At 45.6% G+C, this 23,317-nt stretch overlaps 2 protein-coding genes across 2 annotated transcripts in view; both read left to right on the top strand.

Annotated features, from left to right (window-relative positions):
• Positions 1–23,317, top strand: part of LOC311203671 (uncharacterized protein) — a gene marked incomplete at its 5' end in the record, with an annotated part of 62,402 nt that overhangs the window by 18,147 nt on the left and 20,938 nt on the right.
• Positions 12,275–21,128, top strand: LOC311203233 (protein PRRC1-like; the record flags this gene model as incomplete). The annotated part of the gene is made up of 6 exons (XM_084277888.1): positions 12,275–12,380; positions 15,388–15,774; positions 16,713–16,870; positions 19,066–19,168; positions 20,121–20,128; positions 21,021–21,128. 6 exons carry the CDS (start codon positions 12,275–12,277, stop codon positions 21,126–21,128), a joined length of 870 nt encoding a protein of 289 aa, XP_084134014.1.

Raw genomic sequence — 23,317 nt, 5'->3', positions numbered from 1 at the left:
TCTCACTCCCTCCTCTGGTGGCAAAAAGCGTCCACTTGTGGGATTTTTCCTTAAATATGTGACCACAGAGGGGCTGTGACTGGTGCTGATGGGCTTGGCCTTGGTCAGTGGCGGATCGGTCCTTGAGCTGGTTTGGCCATGCAGACCCACAGCAGCAGTTAAGTACTGAACACAGCTGGAGTAAGTTTATGGGAGGGATAGAAAGAATCTGTTTCCTCTTCTTGACATGAAAACCAGCATCTTCCCCCCCAGAGGCTGTATTTCACTGACAGGTGCCCTATCGAGTTCCTGCGTTACTGTGGCTGGTGTAGTTCCAGAAAACTTGGGGTTCTGGTAGAATCCTCCTTATCCCAATGGTCTCTAGGCTGGAATAAAGTCTATGTCTTCTGTCATAGGATACCATTTGCCTTTTCTGTTCCCAATTAGACATTCCTCCAAAACGCACCAGTTCTCCCAACATTTCTAAGGATTTTTATCCTAAGGAGCTGCCATTCAGCTCCATACGTTGCAGTTCTGACCACTACTTCTGCCACTACACAACTAATGCTCCATAACATATCAGTAATTACTTCAGAAAAGGTGTGTGCTACATCAGATTATTTTTGCCACCAGGGACTGATTATGTAAGGAGTGGACAAAGGTGATGACTGCTGTAAATCTTAACTGCGAGGAAAGGTTTACATTTTATAAACAGGTAGTAATAATGTCTGTAATAGAGGATAAAAATTGTCAAGTATTCTGTTTTGTTTTTTTTCTTAGAAATAACTGAGCAATCTCTGTGCATACTTGCTAAAAAGGCACCTTTTCTTTTTTATAGCTGATGTAGAGAAACACGTGCTTAAGCTGGTCTTTTGCATCGCTGATAATGTGACACATGTACCCCCCATTCTTTATTAACTCCTGTCTCCATTTCTATGCTGTGTGTCTGTGTTCTAGCCATCTAGTTGTAATTGCAAAAATATTCTACCGTGTGTGCGTTTCTTTGGCATTTTGGCCAACTGGCCTTTATTTTGTCCGGCTGAAGGAACCTCTGGGCAGAGGGAGAGGATTGAAGGCAGAATTCGTGTCGTCACCATGTCTGTCAGAGGTGGTTACCTAATACATAACACTTTAACCTATTTCATTGGGAAAAAACATCAAGGTGGTGTTGTCAAGGCTAGTAACGAGGAAGCAGAAGGAAAGTCCAAACCAGTCCCTCCTTAAAGTTTAGCTTATTCTGTTGGCTCTGCATGGAGAGCACCTTTCCAACAGGCTCCTTTCTCTCCCTCCAGAACAGCCTGTTGGGAACTGTGAAATTTGCCAAGGTAGCGATGCATTGGAGCAGAATTGTTCCCCAAACATCTCAGCTGGAAATAAAATGGTTGATCCAGACCGGACATTCTGTGTCAGTGCCAAGTTACCTCTAGAACCCTGCATCAGGTGTGGCAGGACTGTTTCTAGCTGCTGCTGCTGGTGATGGTGCCGGAAAACATGCTTGTAACGGAGACCCAGCAGGCTCCTCCACCCTCTTCTGGCAGTAGCTCTCCAGCTTCTTGGGAGCAGCGTGTCCCAACATTTGCTCTGTGCCCAGGTAAAAGGGGTAGGCAGTTGCATCGTACGGCATACAGCGGGAAGCACGAGTCCTCCCTGAATTTATTTCAGCGAAGGATCGCTGGTAGACACTCTGAACAGATTACCTGCAGGGCTCACATAGTTTTGTCAAATGACAGCCACAGGACAAAAGCCCGTGGGACTGGCGTTGGCAATCCCACTGTCCCCTCTGTGCCCCAGGAGGCTTCCACTGAAGGACACTCATCTGTCAATTTGAGAGACCACCCCCCCAACTTAATCTTCATGCTTGTCATCTAGCCCTTTCTGTAGATCACAGTATGCTCTTTAGAGAATTTAAATCCAAACAGAGATACTATATTGTGGTGGGAATTTAACGAGTAAGCTGACGAGTAATTTCAGCAAGTACTGTCTACTAAGAGAAAGGCCTTCACCAGGGACAGGGACGGCAAGAGAAGCTTTGCTGCTAAACAGTCACATTACAAGAGTGAGAAATGTCACACTGAAAAGGGAGCAACTTGGTACCAGTTTACTAAAGTGCAAAACGATGCACAAGGTGTGTAGCTGACTTTAATTGAGGTAGTAAGTAGAAACCTAAGGTTTTCCATAATGTAGGTGTACTAATGGTGGTCATGGAGAAACACCATGAACCTCAAGGTTTTTTAAAAGGCTTAAAGGCTTTTAAGCAAAGATTTTAATCACAACACAGTCACGCATAAAGTTTGTCCTTATTTTGATGTACTCAGAGAAGTCACATAAATTTTAATTGGAGATGCACATGCAGATTAGGGGAAAGAAGATTTCAGTGCATTCATACTTTCTGCTGAGACAATCTGCAAAGCTGAGTTCATATTGAAGGGAATACAGAATAAAACAAACTCCACAGTGGCCAAGGTGTCAGTTAAGATCTGTTGGATTTTCCAAGTACCGTGACCATGATTGAATTTGTTTCTTTACGTAGGTATCCAACTAATGATCCTTATACTGAAGCTCTGAAGTCCAGACTGAAGAATACACAGCTCATTTGGACAGAAATTTTGACAGAAAGATGCATGTTTCTTAATTGCTGCCCAGAAAATCGTGTGGTTTGGTAGGCTTGTACTAGTGCTAAACCACAGAACTTCCCAGTTTTAGCCCACAAGGTTTCACTTTGGTGTGACTGAACTGTAATACATCTTTAAAGAAAAGCTATCAAGTGTGCCTGGCTTTTTTTCTTCGCTGTAACAAAAAGGTGTTTTGTTGTGAAAATGTTTCTGTTTTCCAAAGATGACTGCTGTTGGTCCTTCTGCCCTTCACTACCATTTATTTCACTTCATGTACCTGGAGGCTGATGGAATAAAGTTTCTAATGAAAGATGTGAAATGCTGTGACGTTTTTTCCTTTCCCTTTCTTTTGCTGAGGGTGGGTCTAGAAATAGCGCAGGAACTATAAAACATGTTACACTTACCCATGCTGGACAACCAAGTCATGTATTTGATGGCATACAAGTCTCTCTCTTAGAGACAGCAAGTAATTCCTGAGATGCTTTGTCATAAATTGTGGTGGTTTGGCCCTGGCTGGAGGCCAGACGCCCACCAAAGCCGCTCTATCACTTCAGACTTCACTTTGGTCATGATTTCACTCCCTTCTTCCCCTGCATTGTGGCACAGGGAGGGGCTTGCTCTAACGTGGGTCACAGCATCTCCTCTATGTCTCCACCTGCTTCATCTAGCATGGAGCCTCTCCAGGGGCTGCAGGTGGGGTCTCAGCCTTTTCCATGGGCTCTGGGGGGACACCCGCTCCACCATGGCTTTCTCCACAGGCTGCAGAGGCATCATTCTCTCCAGCAGCAGGGCGAGGCCTCCTGTCCCGCCCTCCCCGGCCTTGCTGCCTGCACAGCTCCTTACATCTTCTCACTCCCCTCTTTGGTGGGAAAATGCACCTGCCTGCGTTTTTATTCTCCTAAATGTGATTCCCTGAGGCGCTGTGACATTGGACGATTGGCTCGGCCTTGTTCAGCAGCAACTCTGGCCTTGAATTAGCCCATGTTTACTCTCTCGGGCCTGCAGAGAGCTTCTGGCTGCTTCTTGCAGCAGCCATTTTCTGCAGCCCCCCGCCCCCTTTTCCACCAGGACCCAGCCACGCAAAACTCTGACAGAAATCAAGGCTGATTTTGAGCTCCTGAACTTCTGTGATGTTCTGCCTGTTCCTGGAGGAGCCACGTCCAGAAGTAGGGAAATTCTTCCAAGCCAGTCTCTTCAATTTATCCCTTTACCCTTGAGAAAGATGGGAAGTTGACTTCACAAAAGCAAGATATTTTCCCTTTAATAAATTAATAATAATAATAACAATGATCGCCTTGGAATAATGACTAAGGAGCCAGTAACAACGTACAAACGCAGCATAAAGGGGCAGAGCATATGGCAGTTTCCCCTTTGTAACTCTGACCTCCAACGATTCATTTCAAACACTGGTTACAGGCAGATGTGTGGGAAATTGTTATTTATTTTAGTTCTACTTATTTATTGCTTTAACTATTTTTCCAATTTAGTTAGAGTTTGATCAAGGATGAGATTTGGCATAATGGAAGGAGAGAAAGGCAGGAGAAAACCCACAAGAGTGAGCCAAGTGCTTCGGGCTTGTTCCTCAGGGCTCAGTTCTAGGGCCAGTTCCAGTCAATCCTTTTATCAGTGATCCGGGGGCAGGGGTTGGATGCACCGTTAGCAAGTTTACTGATGCTACTAAACCGGCAGCCGCTGTTAAGTCTCTTGAGCAAGAACAGGCCTTGCAGTGGGCTGTAGATACACTGGAGCATGGGGCAGTCATCAAGGGCATGAAATTTAACAAGACAAACTGTTGGCTTCTGCACCTTGGGTGGGTGGGTGCCAGGCACAAGTATAAATTCACAGAATAACAGAATATGCTGAGTGGGAAGAGATGCACAAGGATCATCAAGTGCAACTCTTTGCTCCACACAGGGCCGGCCAAGCCAGATCATGTGACTGAGCGCTCAAAGCTGTGTCAAGGCAGGTTCAGACTTGAGCTCAGGATCAATTTCTGTATCAAGAGGGTGATCAAACACTGCAACAGCCTTCCTCAAGGGATGGCCCACGCCCTGTGCCCATCCGTTTCAGAGGCATTTGGACAATGCCCTTAACAACAGGCTTGAACTTTTGGTCAGCCCTGGAGTGGTCGGGCAGTCGGACTAGAAGATTGTTGGAGTTCCTTCCACCAGGGACAGTTCTGTTCTGTTGTGTTTTATTGTCCGTCAAGGTTTGTGAAAGCCAGAAGACCACCAAAAAGTAGTCATCTGACATGGCAGCTTCTGGAAGCTGCCTGAGTGCCATGTTTACTGGTCACCAACGGACAAGCGTGACGTCACCCAGCCCTGTAACCCAGCACACAGGGGTGCCCAACGGCCTCAAGCGCAGACTCCAGCTGAGCAGCCAGCGAGGCTGGAGTGTTGAGCGAAGGCTTGGTGCTGGTGCCTTACTCAGGACGGTTTTCAAGTGCGTATCCCAGAGATACTGAAGGGTGTGTCCAGGGCACACGCGGCGCATCTTCGAGCGCAGCTTCCAGCTGCTGCAGCGCCGTTTGGAGGAAGCAGTTCACCACCCGCAGCTCCTCCCAGCCCACCGCAGCCAGAACAGCATGGCCACGGAGGTGGAACACCGCTGTCCAGTCTGCCTGGACAGCATTGACAACGCCGCCTTCGTGATGCCATGCCTCCACCAGTTCTGCTACGCCTGCATCCTGCGGTGGGCTAACAGCAAACCTGAGTGCCCCCTCTGCAAGAGGGGAGTACAATCCATCTTGCACTCGGTGCGGGCAGACCATGAATTTGAAGAGGTCCACATCAGACCACCACAAGAGGACTCAACATGGCCTGCCATACCTGCAGCTGGAGGAGCGCCCGCACACCCGGGGACCGACAGCCCCCCTCGCCCGCTAGCTGCCCAGCCGCCAGCGGTGGAGACGGTGCCCAGGGCTACAGTGGGTGGCCTGCAGCCAGACACCTGGGCATCTCTCTTCGATGAGCACCCAGCCCTCCTCCAACGCTTTCTGCCGTGGCTACAACAACACCTGAGGGCCACATTTCAACGGCAGCCTTCCACAGCAGATGTGTTGGAGGACCTCATCCGGGCCGTCCTGGGCTTATACGGGCTGGATGAAGACGTGCTGGTCCGGCTGCTGCAGCCCAGCCTGCAGGAGCGCGCAGTGTCGTTCGTGCGCCGGCTCATCAGTGTCGCCGTGCGGCGCTGCCGCAGGGAGGCCCGACGTCTCCTGGGCCTGGAGGATGGCCCTGCAGCCGAGGCGCGGGAGGGCAGGCCCACCTCTGCCCCCCATCCTGCTGCCTCCAGAGCCGGCTCTCCTGCCCCTGGACCAGCCCCCTCCAGCAGCCCAGCAGGGGCTCGGGAAGAGGAGCGCCCCAGCACCTCGGCCGCTGCTCTTGCTGGGCATCCCACCAGCCCACACCACGCCCCCTCTCCCATCCACGGGGAGCGTGAAGAGCCGGCGGCGGGTCTGGGGCAGGCTGTGGCAGGTCCCTCCAGTGCCAGCCAGGGCAGGGACCGTGCCCCTGGGAGACCAAGACGAGCAGCAAAGAGGAGGGCCAGCGGCTCCCAGGACTCTTCCCAGCCCCCCAAGAGGCCACCCTCCCAGGAAAACTAGACCTGGGCCCAGGAGCTGCCAACACCAGAGCCGGTCCAGCAGCTGGGGCACACCCCCATCACTCGCCACCCCAGCGCTGTCCACCACCTTCACTGGACCCAGGAAGTGCACTGGCAGCAGCAGAGGTGAGTTGTGGGGGAAACCCTGGGCAGCTGGGAGGGTTGCCTGGTGCTTTGTAAAGGCTGTAAAACTGAAGTAAATGTTTTCTCTCCAGCTGGCAGAGGATGAAGGCACGAGGGTTACGGGTAGCTGGGCAGCTGCCGACTTGCGCAGCCTGAGGCGGCACGCAGCGGGCCGGGAGGGGGGTGGGGGGCAGGTTGCGGGACCGGCACCCCCACGTGACGCGAGGTCCGCTGCGAGCGTGGCGGGGGAGCTGTGCTGCTCCTGCGGCCGAGCCCGAAGGAGCCTTTTCCTGGGAGGCGGGGCCACCCGGAGGTGCTCTGGGCCGCGGCCTTCTGGCTGGGCCAGAATGTCTGGGCGGTGCGCAGCGGGAGGAGGCGGTGGGCTCTGGAGGATGGGCTCGGTGAGGCCCCGTGTCGCGGCGGGAGGAGGGCACGCCTTGGCACCCGTCGTCCGCGGCGGCGGCGGGGAGGGAGCGTCTGGAAGGCTTTGGGCGGGTGAGGCTGGGCGGTGGGCGGCATCCCGGAGCGAGCGGTGGGTGTCCCCCGGTCCCGGGTGCCGTCTGGGGCCGTTGGGGCCCTGTAGGCAGGTCCGGATGTTAAGACGCGGTCCTGGGGGCAGCGCGGGAGGTTGTGCCAGTTGGGGCGGAGGGTCGCTGAGGTCTTTGCCGGGCTGTGTGTGTGAGGAATGTCGGCGGGGTCCGCCCCGGGACGAGCTCCGGCAGCCGTCCCGTCGGGGCGACTTTCCCCCCTGGGGCAGCACACCTGCGACTGCACGGTGTCTGCCCCTCACCAGACTGATTCTGGTGTAGGCAGTCTGTCTTGTTGCCCTTACTCTGAACCGTCTTGTCCTTCTAAAGAAAGGCTGCACTGGCCCCAGTCCTCCTTGCTGGCAGGCTCTGGGGCTTCTTGCAGCGTTACGGTTGTGGGTTGTGAGGCAGATGAAGCTACAGAGCAAGACCCCTTGCGGCCTCAGTGATGACTGGCAGTGGTATTGGAAACCACCAGCACTTCACGGAACTTCCAGCTCCTGATAGCTTGCTAGGTCCTGTATAGTGATCTGCTCCTGCGAGTCACCCTCCTGGTGACCAGGCTTTCTCCCGGCACTGGGTAGTGTTCAGATGCCTGCTCTCAGGGCCCTGTGCTCCAGCGTTGCAGCTCAGGCTGGAAGTGCTAGATCCCTTGTGGTTTTAGCTGGAATTAGCATGATTGGCAGTAGAAATCCTTACCCTTGGGGATCTCTTAGCATAGGATAGAAGTGATGCTTCAGGAAGTCTGTTTCTGGAGGATACCTTGTTGCAGTGCTTTGCCCTTTCTAGTTCGTTTATAGTGCCGTGAAAAACAAACGTTTCTTTTGGGCAAAATCGTCTGCAAGTGCTGGAGCTGTTGCATCATGACATTTACCCTACGTCAGTTGGTACAAACTGGTTGAATGCATGTGGTTCTGTGTAGCTGTGTCTTTGGGTTTACGTAGTCCCATGTAGATAACACTGTATACTAGACCAACAGTTCTCTGTGGTCATCAGTGGCTTGTGGAGCTATGTAAGCCCTCTATGATTTCAAAATAACAACAGTAAGGGTGTGCAACGAATCCCAAAGGTTGACAATGGCACTAAGAATGTGGGAAACAAAATAATTCTCAGGCACTAGGAAACTCTTAGAAAAACTGCCTGGGTTTTGTGCTATCTGTGCACTACAGTAACTGTCTGCAGAAGTCGTAGGATGAGGCTAAACCATTCTGTCATGCCTGGTGTTTCAAGCTATTGGTACAGCATTAGGTCTGAGGCAAAGTGGTTTCTGCTTGGTAAACATTTCCTTTTTTTTTTCTTTTTTAATGTGGGAGTTGTGATTAACATTATGCTGTGACTATTCAGCAGGTGTTAGAACAAGTCGTTTGACCCAAGGTGATTACATTGGAGATCCCTCCGTGCCCTTGCTTTGGCTAGAGCGAGGCTTTGCGTGTCCCCTGGGATCTGGCTGTATTGACCAGGCCCCAGTCTGAAGGAAGTTTTGTCCCTGCCTGTCTGAAATGGAATAAAGTAGGGTGAGGGACTTTTCAGATGAAACTTTGATATAGGAACAGCTCAGCTCTGTTGTTTTGGGGTGTTTTCTGAAGTGTTGTCTTTTTATTTTGTGTCAGCTTCACTCTGTCTTTAACAACTGAAGGTTTTCCTTTTGTCTTCTCTCCTGTTGACTCCAAGTATGTGCCTAGGAATCTCTCTATCAGGTAATGCAACCCGGGATGCAATATCTTATTTAGAGAGGTTTTTGCGCTGGGAATGGCTCAAAGCAATCGATTTGTTTAGTTAAATAAATAAATAAATGACAGCTCACTCTTCTGGACAGTTGTTGACTTGTGCTTAGATATTAACAATGTATGTAATCAGTATTGTTCCACACAATTAGAATAGTCAATATTACGCTTACAGGCAAGTATAGCATTTTAATGGCATTTGAATTTAGTATTCCAGCTGTTTGTTTTGTTTGAGGCTCTGCTTAGAGACCAGTTTTTCTTCCTGGGGTTATGAAGTATATTGGGGGGACAGGACTTTATTAGCAGGAGCATCTACTGCACTACAAGCAGCAGTTATTTAAGGGTGACTGAAAAGAGTTCCTTTTTCTAAACTCTGACATACCACCACGTTCTAGATAATGTGTTTTTCCATGTGGAATTTGGTCATCTGCATTTGTAGGTTATAGTTGGCTGTGAATTTCTATATTTTGGAGTCACAACCTGAAAAATGCATTTGAAGTCTGGTCATGTTGTCCAGATTATTGCAAAATATTAGCGGAAACGTAACGACTTAATAATAAATTTAAGCGTGATGTGTTGGGAATGTGGTGTGTGTCCCATCCCGTCCGTGTCCCCCGCTCCCCTCCCTTCCCCCTCACCCCTTGTGGTTTTCTGTATTTCTTTTTTCCATATCCCTTCTTTTTTACTTCCATGTAAGCCTAAACCGAGATTGCCTTCTAGCTAAATGTGGCAGGGGGATGAAATTTGTGAGATGAGCTGATGCTCACATATCGCTAGATGGCAGTGCCGCAGTTGCTGTCACCGAAAGTGCCTGTTTGCACTGGGCTGTCTCAGAGTTTCCTTTGTGTTTTCAGTGCAGTAATACAAAGCGTTCTACTTGGCAGGAGGACATAGAAGTCACTTCCTTATGAAATTAGGCTGGATTTCAGCAGGAGTTGCTGCAAATGTTGTGTTTGTGGCTTGGACAGTGGAGAATTATCTATTACTGGTTTTTTTAAGTCACTGAAAAGAGCAGCCACTTCCCTACCCATCAGTCATTGAGGATTTGCAGGCTGATCTTACTGGGGAGCTTTTTCCCTGGATCTCCCGTAGGGGAAGGTAGAAACGTTCACTGGAAACTTTGCTGAGGCCTGAACATTGTTTAAAAGTCCGTGGGTTGGTTGGGTTCTTTGCCTTCCATGTTCTTTCAGCCCAGTGCTTTCTGTTTTCTTCCGTGTAAGTGGTTTCAGATAGGCGGTTCAGATGAAAGTATTTAACCACATGTCCTGTAGGATCAATTTTAATTGTCAGCAGTTCTAGATTCTTTCAAGATGATGAGCTATTTGCTTCCAATTACACCTATCATAGTTTTGCTTTTCTCTTGTGAATTTTCTCTTTCCATCTCTCATCTTTTTCCTTCACCTTATTATTTTTATGCTTTTTCATGCAGCATTTGCAAACTACACCTGGCTTTTGTTGAGAATTCGGTGTATAGCAAAGTGTTACCTGGGCAAACTTCTTGTTCATCCCTGCCAAGTCAGGAGTTCACAAGGAGATTGTTGATTGTGTGAGGAGTTGGGTAAGCTAAAGGGAGAAGGATGATAGGGAGCATTTAGGCTTCAGGCTTCTCTAATTTTTGCAGGTTTGGGCTTGCTATTGCTGTTCAATGCTTGCTTCACTTTTCAGTTTGGTAATAACAGTAATTTTCCCTCTTGTCCTGGTTTTGGTCAGGATGGAGTTAAATTCATTTGTAGCAGCAGATGGAATGCTGATGTTGTTAATTGCTGTCAGACAGTCAAGGACTTTCTCAGCTCTTCATGAGAAAGGAGGGGCGAGGCCAGGACAGGTGACCTAACTGACCAAAGAGAGTATTCCACGCCAGTTACCTCCTGCCCAGGATATCGGGGGGCTGACGGGAGGAAGGCCGAGGGCGGCTCCGGGACGCGCGGTTCTTGGGGGACGGTCGGGTTCTGGGACGGCTCTGGGTGGCACGGCCTGAGTTGTGGGTTTGGTGAGAAACTGCACTGTGTATCAACAGCTTCATATATTTTTGCTCTAAAGTCCTGTCAGCATTGTTAGACTGTATCTTTCTGTTATCTTAGTAAACTCTCCTTATCCCAACCCACGGGCCTCTTATTTCTTGGTTTTGGGGTTATTTGCCCCTTCCTTTTCCCTTCCCTTACCTCTTACCCTCCCCTCCCCCCCTTCCCTTTTCCCTGCTCTTTTCCTTTAAGGAGCAGGCAGCTGCGTGGATCTCGGCTCTCAGCCGGGGTGAAACCACGACAGAGGTGAAATCAAGCAGCAGCTGAAAGGAGCCTTGATGAAAGAAAGTGTTTCTGGGAGGGTTTGGTCAGTGATTACAGATGTTGCACAGTGGGAAATTCTCTCTTTGTTTGCAGTGTATAATTGGAAGAAGAATGTCTTTAGAAATACTTCTGCGAGGAGGAACGTGAACTCCCGTAGGTGAGTGAAAAGACAAAATCTTACTGCAAATTCTTCTGCTTAGTGAACTTTAGGGGAGGGCTGTGTAGCTCCTTTCTGAGGGATGCTGAGATGTGCTCATTCGTCAAGGTCAGTCTGTTCCCCACCAGGCAGTTACTGACCCTTTCATCCTGTCTGCAGAGAAGCTTTCAAGTTAATTGAAAAGGTACTCAGAACCCACAGTCCCTGGGTCATCAGAGGTTTTAGGAGGTGTGCTGCACAGGAACCATACTTGCTTTCCGAGTCTGGGCTCAAATGCTGAATCTTGAGTTACTTTATTTCCTCTTACAACACATACTGGTTGTAAGAGGAAATACACTTTCTCCTTTGTGATTTCAATGCTTTCATTTGTTTTTGATGCTCCTTAGCCTGTCCAGACTAACACTGGCATCCTACTTTTTGTATTTTTCAGTTTGGTAATAACAGTAATTTTCCCTCTACATTAAACATAGCTGTATACACATTTTAAACAGCAGTGAGGGTTTTTTCTTTTTTTTTAGAGGAACCCCCCCTGTATTTTTGTAAGTGGAGTTCTTTATAAATACCTGTGAGTACTTTTACTCAACACATTACCTAAGGCTTTTCCTCTGATACTTGTTAAATGTAGTAAGCTGTCAGTCCTCAGTAGCTACTGAGGTAATGGATATGATGGAAAATATTTTCCTGCCAATTTTTCAGACATAAATTCCTTTCTGTAGGGTTTTTATGTTATTAAAATGTCCTTATGGAATTGCTACCTCAGGGAGTGGTACAAACAATCTCGGTCTGGTTTACCAGACTTGGGAGGAAGCAGGGGGTTTTAGGTGACTTCCTCTGCACTGAAGACCAAAAATCTCCAGGTGTTAATCTTAGTCTTTCATCCTCTCCTTTTCATCTCCTGAGGCCTTTCTCTTAGTTTAGGGGGTTTTAAATAAGCACATCGCTTTACTTTTCCACAAGTAGTGCACTGTGCAGGTGTAGTCAAAGATGCTGAAAGATACTTTCAATGTAATGTGGCCTTCAAAAGAAAAGCCAAAGTTTTCAATTACTGTCACTTCTGATACTCACCAGAGCAGTACGAGACCTGGATTTTACAGGAATTGTGTGCAGTGGAGAACTTGTTCAGTGTAAATGAATGTCATTGTACTTCTAGGTAGGTTGGAAGTAAATTTCCCTGGTTTCTTGTGGCGTGTCTGGAGGTTTCTTTAGCTTTTTCTTTATTTTCCTTTCTTTTTGTCTTACAGCTTTCTGTAGCTGAAGGAAAATGGTGGAAGAGAGTGGAATAGAGACAACTCCACCCGGTACGCCCCCACCAAACACAGCAGGGGAGACTACAGCTGCTACCACTGCTGCTACAGGTAGGTCATTAGGTACAGAAACTTCCTCAGAAACTCAGTGATATTTATTCATGTCTTTTTAAAGCACAGCAGTTCATCCAGAGGTGTTGGGATCAACCTAGAGAGCTCTTCTCCAGGCTGATGGGAAGAATTTGTTTCTTTCTCATGGCAGTATGGCATACATCTGACAGAGAGTAGTGTAAATGTTTTTTTTATTCTTGAAACATTTTGATGAAGTCATGTGGATGCACTTAGGGTTTTTAGGGGCGTGGGGACAGGGAATACTGGCCAGTACAGTGCACAGTGAGATGAGCAGCACAGAAGGGAGTTCAAACAAGTCTACAGTCTTGTGGGGGATAGTGAGAAACGTGGACGATCACTTGGATTTTACTGTTGTGGGTGGTAATCAGAGCACTGAATCTGATTTTTCCAGAGTCTGAACCCCATGTGCTTGACTACCGAATGCTCAGTTTTCTGACACATCTGGTAACATTACCTTGAGTCACACTAGTGCCATGGACTCCCGAGTGGAGCGCTCTTAGCCCCAGGAGGATGTGCTGGGCGATCCATTGGGTGCAGGAAGAAAATACCAGAGCATTCCTTAATAGTTCTTTTATCTAAAAAAAGCAGAAAAATCAAGCTTTACTGATATCGAATATACTTCTTGGCATATATTTCAGAAACCACCAGAGAAGAGACAAATGTATATTCTTTGGGGCATCACTTGTTTTTCCTGACATGGTAAAAATGTCTGTAATATTAAATGCAAACAATATGTTGACAAATGGATTTGTCAGGAAATTCTGTTGGAAGGAGACATAGAAAACATTGCTGATGATTATAAGAAACAAGCATGAGAACAGATCACAGTATGGAAGGTTTGCTGTACAGATGTTCCTAACGTGTTTCTGCTTATGGTTTTTGCTAAATTCTGTTTCAGTAATGAAATACAGAAAGAACAACTTTATTGTCAAATGCTGAAGGAGGGCTGTGCTGGAGAAGCTGCATCCTCAACAGTGAATGATTTCTTTAATAAAAGCCATGTTTTTATTAAGACTGCCTCAGAGTAACCATTGATGGAGTGATTGCTTTGACTAGGCTAAAAATGGATTCTCGAATAAGGTTACCGATCTATTTCCACCCATGACATTTATTGACCGCCTCATTCATAGGCAAGTTACTGCAGCAGTGAAAGTGGAGCTGGTGCACAAAGGGCTACAGGATGCCAGCAGTGTGGTTAATTTTATAGAAGTTCTCTTTAAATAGTAGGGGTTGTTTTTAGCTGCACCTTGTAATGGTAGAGGAAGTGACCGTGAAACTTTTGTGCATCGCACAGAGGTTTGCTGGTTGTCTTGTGGCAAGGGATTTAAATATGGCTTCAGCTTTCTTCTTGTACCAAAACAGACTTGCAGACTCGCTGACATTTTCTGTGATGACAAGTGGCCATCAGCAGTGTGCTACCCAGTAGTTATTTAAAAAAACCCCAAAACACACTTACAGTTTGTCCCTTCAAGATAAAGGTGGTGTTTTAAGGAGGAGTGATCTACTTCTTTGTAAGAAAGTCATGCGTTTGAGAAGGTGTTTTGAAAAGTGGTATTTGAAAGTGTTTACGTTGTCAATGCATTCCTGTTGCCAAAATCATTGCAAGTGTCACACAAAAAACCCTTTCCACTCTGTACATGTAAATTGGCAAAGAGAATTTCCTGAACTATGTAGAAATCTTCCAGATGAATTAGTTTGGATGGATTTTGAGCCCATTTGTTAGGAATACCAAAGTGCAACACCTTCTGATGATTTTTCCAGAAGAATTGAATGACATCAAGGAAGATGAACATTTGCTAGCTGAATTTCAAGATAAGCCTTCATATACTTGATGGCTGGGAGACGAAAACAAATAGCATGGTTTTGTAAGAACATCCAGCAACACCTTATCATTTGGGTCTGTGTGTCTTTGTAAGGCATCTTTTCCAGGTGTGACAACCATTAAAGCCATGATTGGAATATAGAACCAGACCTCCAAATTGCTGATGATAACCCAAGATTGTAAAAATGATGAGGCTTCTGTAGTGACATTGCTCACACTACAATATTATTAATGGTATTCTATATTGTGCTAACCGTTAATAACATAACATATTGTTTTATGAATATACTATTCAAATACTAATTTTCAGTGGGAGCAGAAGAGTTTCTTGATCTTTATCTCATCCTTTTAATATTTCTGTTCTGTATGTTTTAAAATCTATGGAATATACTAGGACAGTGGCCCATGTAAGTATTTTGTAGCTATGTTGGGGGTGTGCATGTTCTGTTTTTTATTGACTGGTGTGCGTGATAAAGTTTGGAAACGACCTCCTTACGGTAACTTGGCACGTCACTTGACTGTCATCAATGTTTAGGCTGAGTGCAGTTTCACATCTGAGCTGATCCAACAGCTTAGTGCTGTAAAAACCAGTGTTTTCTGTTTCTCTGGCTTAATTTTCTGTCTAAATTTGGTTAATTGGCTTATCCAAGGATCAGCTGGGGGCCAGACTGAAACACAGAAAGCAGAGGGTTTAGGAGCCTGGGTAGCTGGGTGCCAGGGAAGAGAGGGCTGCCTGGTGCTCAGCCCATCTCATAGACCTGTACCTCTGCAGTAAGTCCCAGCCTCACAGGTCCCCTGAGTGCATTTCTTAATCTAAAGAGGGACACTTCCTGCATCTTTGTTATTCCTGTGGATGAAGCAGGAAGAAGCGTGCTAGCTGGAAATTTCTGAGGCCCACTTCATCTGCTACAAAATGGGTAGTCAAATGTTGACTCGTCTTTTTAGCTGTGATAAATAGGGTCAGAGAAGAAAAGAGATTCCAGGCTACTATCTCCAGAAATTGAGGGCAATTGGTGGTGGTTGCAAACTCAAGCAGAACTAAACTTTTTTCCTTTGAAAGGAGAAAAGCAGACTTGGTCAAAACTTACTTGTAAACTAGCTGAACAATTACATACCTGAATCTCTGAGATGAAGGCTCGGTGTTTCTAAAATTCCATTTGTCTTTTTTTCCCCTAGCTTTGTCCAGTCCCCTTGCTACACCAAGCCTGTCATCTTCTCCTGAGTGCTCAGCACCTCTGGCAGCTGGAGCATCTCCACTTCCTCCTCCTATGATGACTTCATCTTCTTTTCCACTTGTGCCATCTGCAACAGTTTCTACTATGGCGCCACCTCTAACTCCAGCCCGACCTCCAGTTGCCCCTTCGTCTTCTAGTACCTCTGTGTCGCAGTTCTCTACAGCTCCTTCATTAAGCTCTACTGCTGGCTCTGGTCTTCCTGCACCTCCTGCTGGTCCCCCGATTTCAGGATTTTCCATGTCTTCAACATATGATATCACCAGAGGCCACGCTGGTCGAGCACCACAGAGCCCACTGATGCCATCATTCTCTGCACCTCCCGTCACAGGTAACCTTTTGTATATAGACCTTTGTGCTTGTGAGACAGGATGAGGGGTCTCCTGGGTGGCTACTTCAGCAGTCTGCTAGAGTCCCACAAGTTCAGCTTCTTTAGTATTCTTGTGACACTTAATTACTGAGTAGCTGCGCTTGGAGGAATGGAGAATGGCCTTTGAAGTACGATCACGGTGTAGGACAAGAGTCCTCTTCCACAGAGTTCTGCTAGCACTCAGGCTCACAGAAAAGTGTTTGAGAGCAGTATTTTAAAATGTGCCCAGGAAAGCCCAGCTGACCATTTATTTCTGTGTTGCTGCTGTTCAGCTCAGAGGCAATTTCAGCCATTGTATTTCCACGGAATGGTAAGGTATCTCAGGCTGTAATCTCCTAATGGGCAAGTTTTTGTTCTGAGAAGCTCGCTATCTGTAAGAAGTCGTCCGTCACATGAGAGTAGCTTCTCTTTTCTTGCTTCTGGCTACTAAATTGCATCAGGACAGTGAAAAATACTTGCCTGCCATGCAAGCGAGTGCTGTAGTTGCTGAACTGAGGTGATTTTCTACTAGCCTAATGGAAACTTAGCTCTTCAGCTGCAGTTGGGCCAGGCTTTAACCATTGTTTGTGACATGTCTTTTAAGCAGTCTGTCCAGAAAGACCTATGGAAATTTGAAGACAATAAAAAGCACCACTCTTAAGCTAACATGTCTTTGTTTAATTTTACACATAAGGTGCAGGTAGGCTCGGTTCTATGAGCAGATATTGTTGAACTCATTCACAGTAGTTGCCTCTGCTAAACTCTAACAAGCAGGATTGTTCTGGGGCCTTCAAGAAATGAAAGGAATCAGCCCAGTATTATTCTATTCTTCCTGTTCATTTTCCTGTAAAACAATTGCATGTTGCTACGGCATAAGAAATGAAACGCAGTACTTGTGTCTTGTTTTTCCCTCTTCCTAGGTGTCTTCGCAGATCCTATTACTCAGCAAGCAACTTTCTCTTCCCCTTTGGCTCCTGGAACTGGTTCTGCAATCACTTTTCCTGAGGAGCTTGAAGACCCCAGAGTAGCTACTGCCCAAGGTGGAACACCTGCTGGAGGGCTGTGGGGGTTTATAAAGCTCTGTGGTTTTGTATGTTACCTTTCAGGAGGAACTACCATTTTTTGTTGTCTCTAACAAGATACAACTTTCAAGTGCATGTTGCTCTAGGTCCTGTCTTTCCTCTGTGCTCAGTTGCAGGTGGCTGTTTTTAATAGGCGCGTTTGCTGAAACTGTGCTTCTTTCCTTTCCAGAAGAGGAATGACTACATAAATGCAGGCGTCTAGGTGCTCGTGACAGGGAGATCCTTCTACCTTAGAGGTTTTGTCACATGCCCTTAAATCATGGGAAATGTCAGAACCTCTTTGATTCTTTGTACATCCTGGGGTTTTTTATCATTTCCTAATGAACTGAATTGGTTTTTTAGGGGATGCAAGTCCTTCCTGTTCTAAACCAAACAAGTCTCCTCAGGGAGAGGCAAATAAGTGTTTCTTCCACTGAGGAGGGGTTTCTTAAGAGGTGTCTGTGGTATTTTGTAGGATTTTTCTATTCCGCTAGAGGGCACGGAGTGTATAATGCAGAACAGATAATCCTTGTGGTGCGATCTGATCGTAGAGAGGAAATAAGCAGCAACAACTGACAGCATCTCATGAGCCTGTAACCTTTTTGGAGCTGTGACATGCTACATCTGAGTAGCGTCGTGAAGGCTGTGGCAGAAAGATGCAGGGACTGTGTGTGAGCTCTGAGCTGCCTTCAGGAGCAACACGACTATCTGTACTGTGCGATAGTAAATCGGAAGGAAGAATCAAGATTGACGTCCCAGTGGGACTGGAGACTTTTGGAGGGGCTTTCAAAGCCTTTTGAAGAAGAAAATCTGGAAGAATGAGTTGTGTGTGATGTGGCAGAGGGAGCCCCCCTTTACTCCAGTGATCTTGACAGTGCTACAGTCTTAAAGAGCAAGATTAATCGTCCATCAGTATGGTGAGAGCAGAGTTGTCGTGCTGCTTTTTTCTAGGGCACGTGTCTTATAATCATAAAAAGACAGCTTCTTTGGTCTTCAAGTAGAAATGTCTTCCAGTCACCATATTCCTCTTGCTTTTTTGCGATAGAAGGTAATGTTCCAGAAGAGAAGGTTTTCCTTGTGACATGATTTTGTAGCCCGTTTGAAAGGGCAGTAGTGAATTAGTTGAAAAGCCAATCTCATCCACGTTATTGTTGCCTGTATACCAGTAGGATCCAGCAAGTGACCTATGTCTGTTTGTGGAGAATGTGTATGATTGACTTCAACCCAAATGTAGATTCTTTGATTGGAGTATTAAATGTTGTACGTGCTCTGTGTTTTCCATGACCTCTGAGAATTTCCTAGGTGGAAGAATGAGGAATCATTAGTTGTACTGAAGCTGTCAAGTGTTGGATGTGTGGAAGCACACGTCAGAGTCAGGTTTTTAAACATCAGACAGAATCTGTGAGGCTTAACTGTCAGTTGTTGCAGAAATGCAAGCTGGATTCTCTGTTGAAGTGCATACATGGCAGTGCTGCAGTTATCTCTGTTTCTGCTCTTGAAATCGATTGAACTACCTTTTTTGCTCTGCTGTTCTTCAGAAATCCAACACCATTCTTTTAGATGTCCCTCAAGGTAGATAATAGGCCAGCAAGACCCTGTCAGTGTTTGTGCTTACATTTAATGAACTTTTAGGTCTGTCAGCAGCTCCACCTGGGATTTGGCTGGAGAAGATAGCGCGTTTTTTCAGCGTTGTTTAGAATCTACTTATAAATTGAGGAATTTCAGCTCAATTTCAGCTGTAAAAATATTTGTTAGTAATGGGCCATTCAAAAATAGGTCCTCTTGTCTGTAAGGTCATAAAAAAGAGGCTCTTCAGTTGGAGTTGTCACAGTTTGAGTCTAGCTACCGAGTCTGATGATAGCTGTAATTAGTATTTGTTAAATGTTCAAGACTTCCCGTCCCAGAATAGGAGGAAATCAAGTGTGTTGCCCACCATCACTGGCAGGCCTGTTTCTGCATTGGTGCGTGAGAGGATGGCGGTGATGATATTTGGCCTTTGCTGTATCCGAAAAGTCACGCACTCCTAGTCACGTCTTGCAGCATTTGTGCTGGGGAATGAGATGCACCAGGCATTACAAAGTGTAAATGTGGTAAGAAGACCACGAAGCAGCTTAATACTTGGGTTTTGTTTGGTTGGGTTTTAACTGTGCTATTGTGAGTTTCTTGGGGAAAAACGAGAAAATAATATGGAAGTCTGTTTGCTTATGTTTAGGGTGTAGCTGAGAATCCCATGGTGAAGTCTGTTCTTGATAAACCCAAACATTCAGTGGAGACCATGATTACACCGCTGGACCCTGGCATGGTTCCATATATCAGTAAGTATTTGTGACAAACCATTAAGTAATGCATAGAATGTTAGATTAATGTAACAGCGCTTGAAGTTTATCTGGAGAGTGTGTTAATTCTGTCACAGTTACGTGGTGATTTCTCAGGTGCGTTGTCCAGTGAGACTCTCACTCTGCAGGCTGATTTTTTTATGTGCGTCTTAAGGTTCATTTACTTGTGTATTCTGCTGTAGTTTAGGTAGTAGCATAGTAATACCCTTCAGTTCAGGTTGTGAGAGATGAGCAAGTTACAGAGAACAAAACGGTGACAAGTCCTTGTCTGTAATCTGGAAGTCACATACTTTTTTCCCTCCCTGTTTCTCTGTTTGAGGGAGTGATATGGAATTGAGTTTAAAATATGCTGTATGTGTTCTGTTGGATCTGGTGATTAAATCCCGGTGTGTAAGGTATCGCACTGAGGGTCGACAAGCCGAAAGGTAAGCGTGCTCACAACGGTGTTTACATCGCTTTTGAGGCTTTCTTCTGACTTTCAGCTGTTCTGCTTTTCTAGCCCAACAGTATTTATACTATTTTAGGAAGCTCAGCAAACTTGAAGCAGTTCCTGAAACACTTGGGAAGAACATTGAAAAGGCTAAAACAGTCTAATAAAGTCTCAACTACCAGAAGGGAGGTTGTGGGGAGGTGGGCAATGGTCTCTTCAGCCAGGTGAGAGGAGATAGGAGAAGGGGAAATGGCACAAAGCTGCGCCAGCAGAGGTTTAGATTGGATATTAGAAAGAAATGTTTACTGAAAGGGTTGATGATCTACAAAGGTCTCTTCCAGCCGTAGGATTCTGTGATTCTGTGAAGTATTGCTGAGCATTGAGCCTGGAATGAAAAGCATAGTATCTCAGTTAGAGCTTTAAAATGAATAGGAAGGAGCAGCATTGTGGTAGTCACAATTTTGCGTTTTACTAAAGCACAACCTGTGGGCTATGCTGCAGGTTTAAAAGTAAGTACTAAAGTACCTCCAGCACAGAGAAGGGCAATGGAAACGTAGGATGAGAGAGTGGTTTGGTTTGGAAGTGACCTTACAAATTGTCCTCAGCAGAGGGGGCTGAAACTCTCTGCACTAGACCACACTGCTCAAAGCCACATCGAGCCTGACCTTAAGCACTTCCAGGGATGGGGCATTGACCCAGAAAAATCTGATTTTCCCTAAGGGGAATGTCAGTCTGTGGCATTGGGAGACTTCTCCTTTTCTTGTTTTTGGTGTAACTAGATCATTCTGAAGCTGCTTGTTGGAATAGCCTTTGGGGTTCTTGTGCAAACGCGGTCACAGCAGTGAAGAACGTTTATGTCCGTTTTCTTCTAAAGCAGTTGATTGCCATCACATCTGGCATGCATTGTGATATGACTGTAGTTTGAAAGTGTATCAGGCATTTGTTCTTAGTCTGTCACTAGCACAGTACTTTGGGATGAAAACTAAACATGAGAAATTGAATAGGAAAAATGTAATCAGAAGTTAAGAGAGCCTTTGAGACTGGGTTGTCTCCCAACTAATTCTGTAGGTGAAAGACAGGTTGATCAACACTTGCCAAGGATCTTCCTGAACAGCTCCATTCTTACATTTAGTATGTAGGAATTCATTGTGCAGCTTTTCAAACATGAGTTTTATCATAGCTTGTGTTACTGTTTGAGATTCCTGTTTGGGAAAGGCTATGGTGCTTTTTCATGACTTTTTTGGTTTTTCTACTGTTGAATAAAAAGAGTAATTTTTTTAAATCGCTGTTTTCTGTTTAACTTGAAAATTCTGCTCCAGAGGGGTTTTTTGCACTCATCTCTGAGTGTTGTATGATGTGATTGAAAGAGAATGTTGTCTAACAGATCATGTTCCCATGTAGGGAGCCCAAGAAAGAATAGACAGCTTGCGCCGGACTGGAGTAATCCATGAAAAACAGCCTGCTGTATCGGTAGAAAACTTCATTGAGGAATTGCTTCCTGACAAGTGAGAACTTGAAATATATCCCTGAGGTGGGGAGAGGGTTGTTTCTCATTGACTCAAAGGGTCTTGCTTCCAGTGCTTTAAAGAATAAAATGTCATTTATATGTAGACACATATAAAATATATGAAACAACCGGAGCCGTAGAATTTTTTACAAGGGAACACAGGCACTTCAGTTTTTTATATATACATGAGTTGATACATGCAAATTTGATTTGAAAAATGCTGGGATGCCTTGATGTAAGTCATTGTTAAATTTTTAACTACAGTTGTATTAGAGGTTGTAAAACGGTCATCATTCAAGGGCTAACATGTTGCTTTTCAACAGACTCTAACTTGGCTGTCATTGCAGGTGGTTTGACATTGGATGTCTGATTATCGAGGATCCAATTCATGGAATTCATCTGGAAGCTTTTACCCAAGCAACACCAGTGCCTTTGCAATATGTTCAGCAGGCGAGTTTTCTGTTTTCTTATTAATGTTGGATTAAGACTTAGGATTTAAGATTTAATTTATGATGTCAGCTCTTACTGGTAGTAGCTACACTTGAATTTCTTAGTTTATAAAATGAGGATCAAAAATATTTTTGAGTCATGCATTGCCTAAAAATCTTCAGGCCTTTGTAGAAAAGCAGTTCTTCCTTGGGAGTCTTCATTCTGCAGTACATGGCACTTGAGCCGCTGATTTTAATTCTTGTTAAAGAAGAAGAAATATTCCAAGAAGAAGTTAACCAAGGAAAAAATAACCTCAAAGTACTCCCTCAGAAAAGGAAGTACAGCTTTAATTATTGAATTGTTGTCATCAATCTGATTCCATGACTCACAAATGTTTAGATAGATAAGAATCCTCACTCTTCCTTAGGTGCAGAAGGAGGTCTTGTGGCTCAAGTAATGCACTAAGCAAGTGCACCTAGGAGGTGCAGTAAGCACTCTTACCCGTCCAAAGGCTCAGTTTCCTTTCTTTAGCTTACTTCCCAGATGTGTTTGAGTGTCATCTAATGCCAACAAAATGGCATCACCAGTGAGGTGTCTGTGTGAGCACGTTAGCAATTGAGCAAAGTATCTGGCACGTCATTTAGGAACAAGTGTCTATTTTGAGATCTTGCCACTCAGTCTTTAATAAAGCTCATAGAGCCTTCATATTTATGTTGTTAACCACCAGCAAACAGACAGCATGCAGTACAACTGCAAGCCTTTTAACTTGCATTAGATCAAATTCTACTCTCCTGTTGAAAGAGAACTGTGCTTGTATATACTTCAACAGAAAAACACTGCTTGCTTTCATACTTTTCAGAGTTAAATTTTCCTGGTGTTGCTGGTACATTTTTCAGTTGAGTTGTGCATGGTGTGGCAGTGAGTCATTGGGCAGCAGTTGTTACCCTTATTCCCATTATGCCTGTCTCTTCCAGAATCAGAGTGGGTTTTTCTTGAATGCAAGATATTTAGGCTTCTATAAAACCAGTCCAAAACCAAGTTCTTATGCAAAAACTACTCACAGAATCATACAATCTCCTGAGTTGGAAGGGACCCATGAAGATCATCAACTCCAAGTCCTGGCTGCACACAGGGCCAGCCAGGTCAGAGCACGTCACTGAATGGTCAGAATTCGCTAGGAGTTTACTGCAGTCATGGGCCTCCAACTTGAGGCATCTGGAGTCCCAAAGCCCATCGACTCTGTTGAAGACAGAGGCAGTGAAGGTGTTAAACTCCTTTTCTTTCTCTGTGTCCCTGTTAGTAATGTGACCGTTCTCATCTAGCAACAGACCAATGTTCTCTCTGGTCCTCCTCTTGTTGTTACTGTATTTGAAGACCCCAGACTGTCTACCACAGTATTGTCCAGCCTCGGCTCTCTCTAAGCTTTGGCCACACACATTTTCTCCCTGCAAAGGTGAAGAGTGTCCCCGTAATCCCCGCACATTTCCTGATCTTGCTTCCACTTTCTTTTTCTGCTGAGCTCTAGAGGAACGTCCCTGCTCAGCCTCCTGCCCCACCTGCTTGATTTCTAATGTTTTGGAGTTGCCTATTCCTGTGCTTTTAGGAGGTGGTACTTAAAAAGTGGCCAGCATTGATGGACTTTCAAAAGCAGTTTCCCAGGGGACCTTACCAGCTACTTTCCTGAGCAGTCCAAAATCTGCTCTCCCTGTATCTAGTGTTGAAGTTTTGGAGGCAGTTTCCCTTCTTTCAACAAAGATTTTGA

Source organism: Gallinula chloropus (genome assembly GCF_964237585.1).
Source record: "Gallinula chloropus genome assembly, chromosome: Z".
Taxonomy (NCBI): Eukaryota; Metazoa; Chordata; class Aves; order Gruiformes; family Rallidae; genus Gallinula; species Gallinula chloropus.
This window is presented reverse-complemented; position numbering and strand designations above follow the sequence as displayed.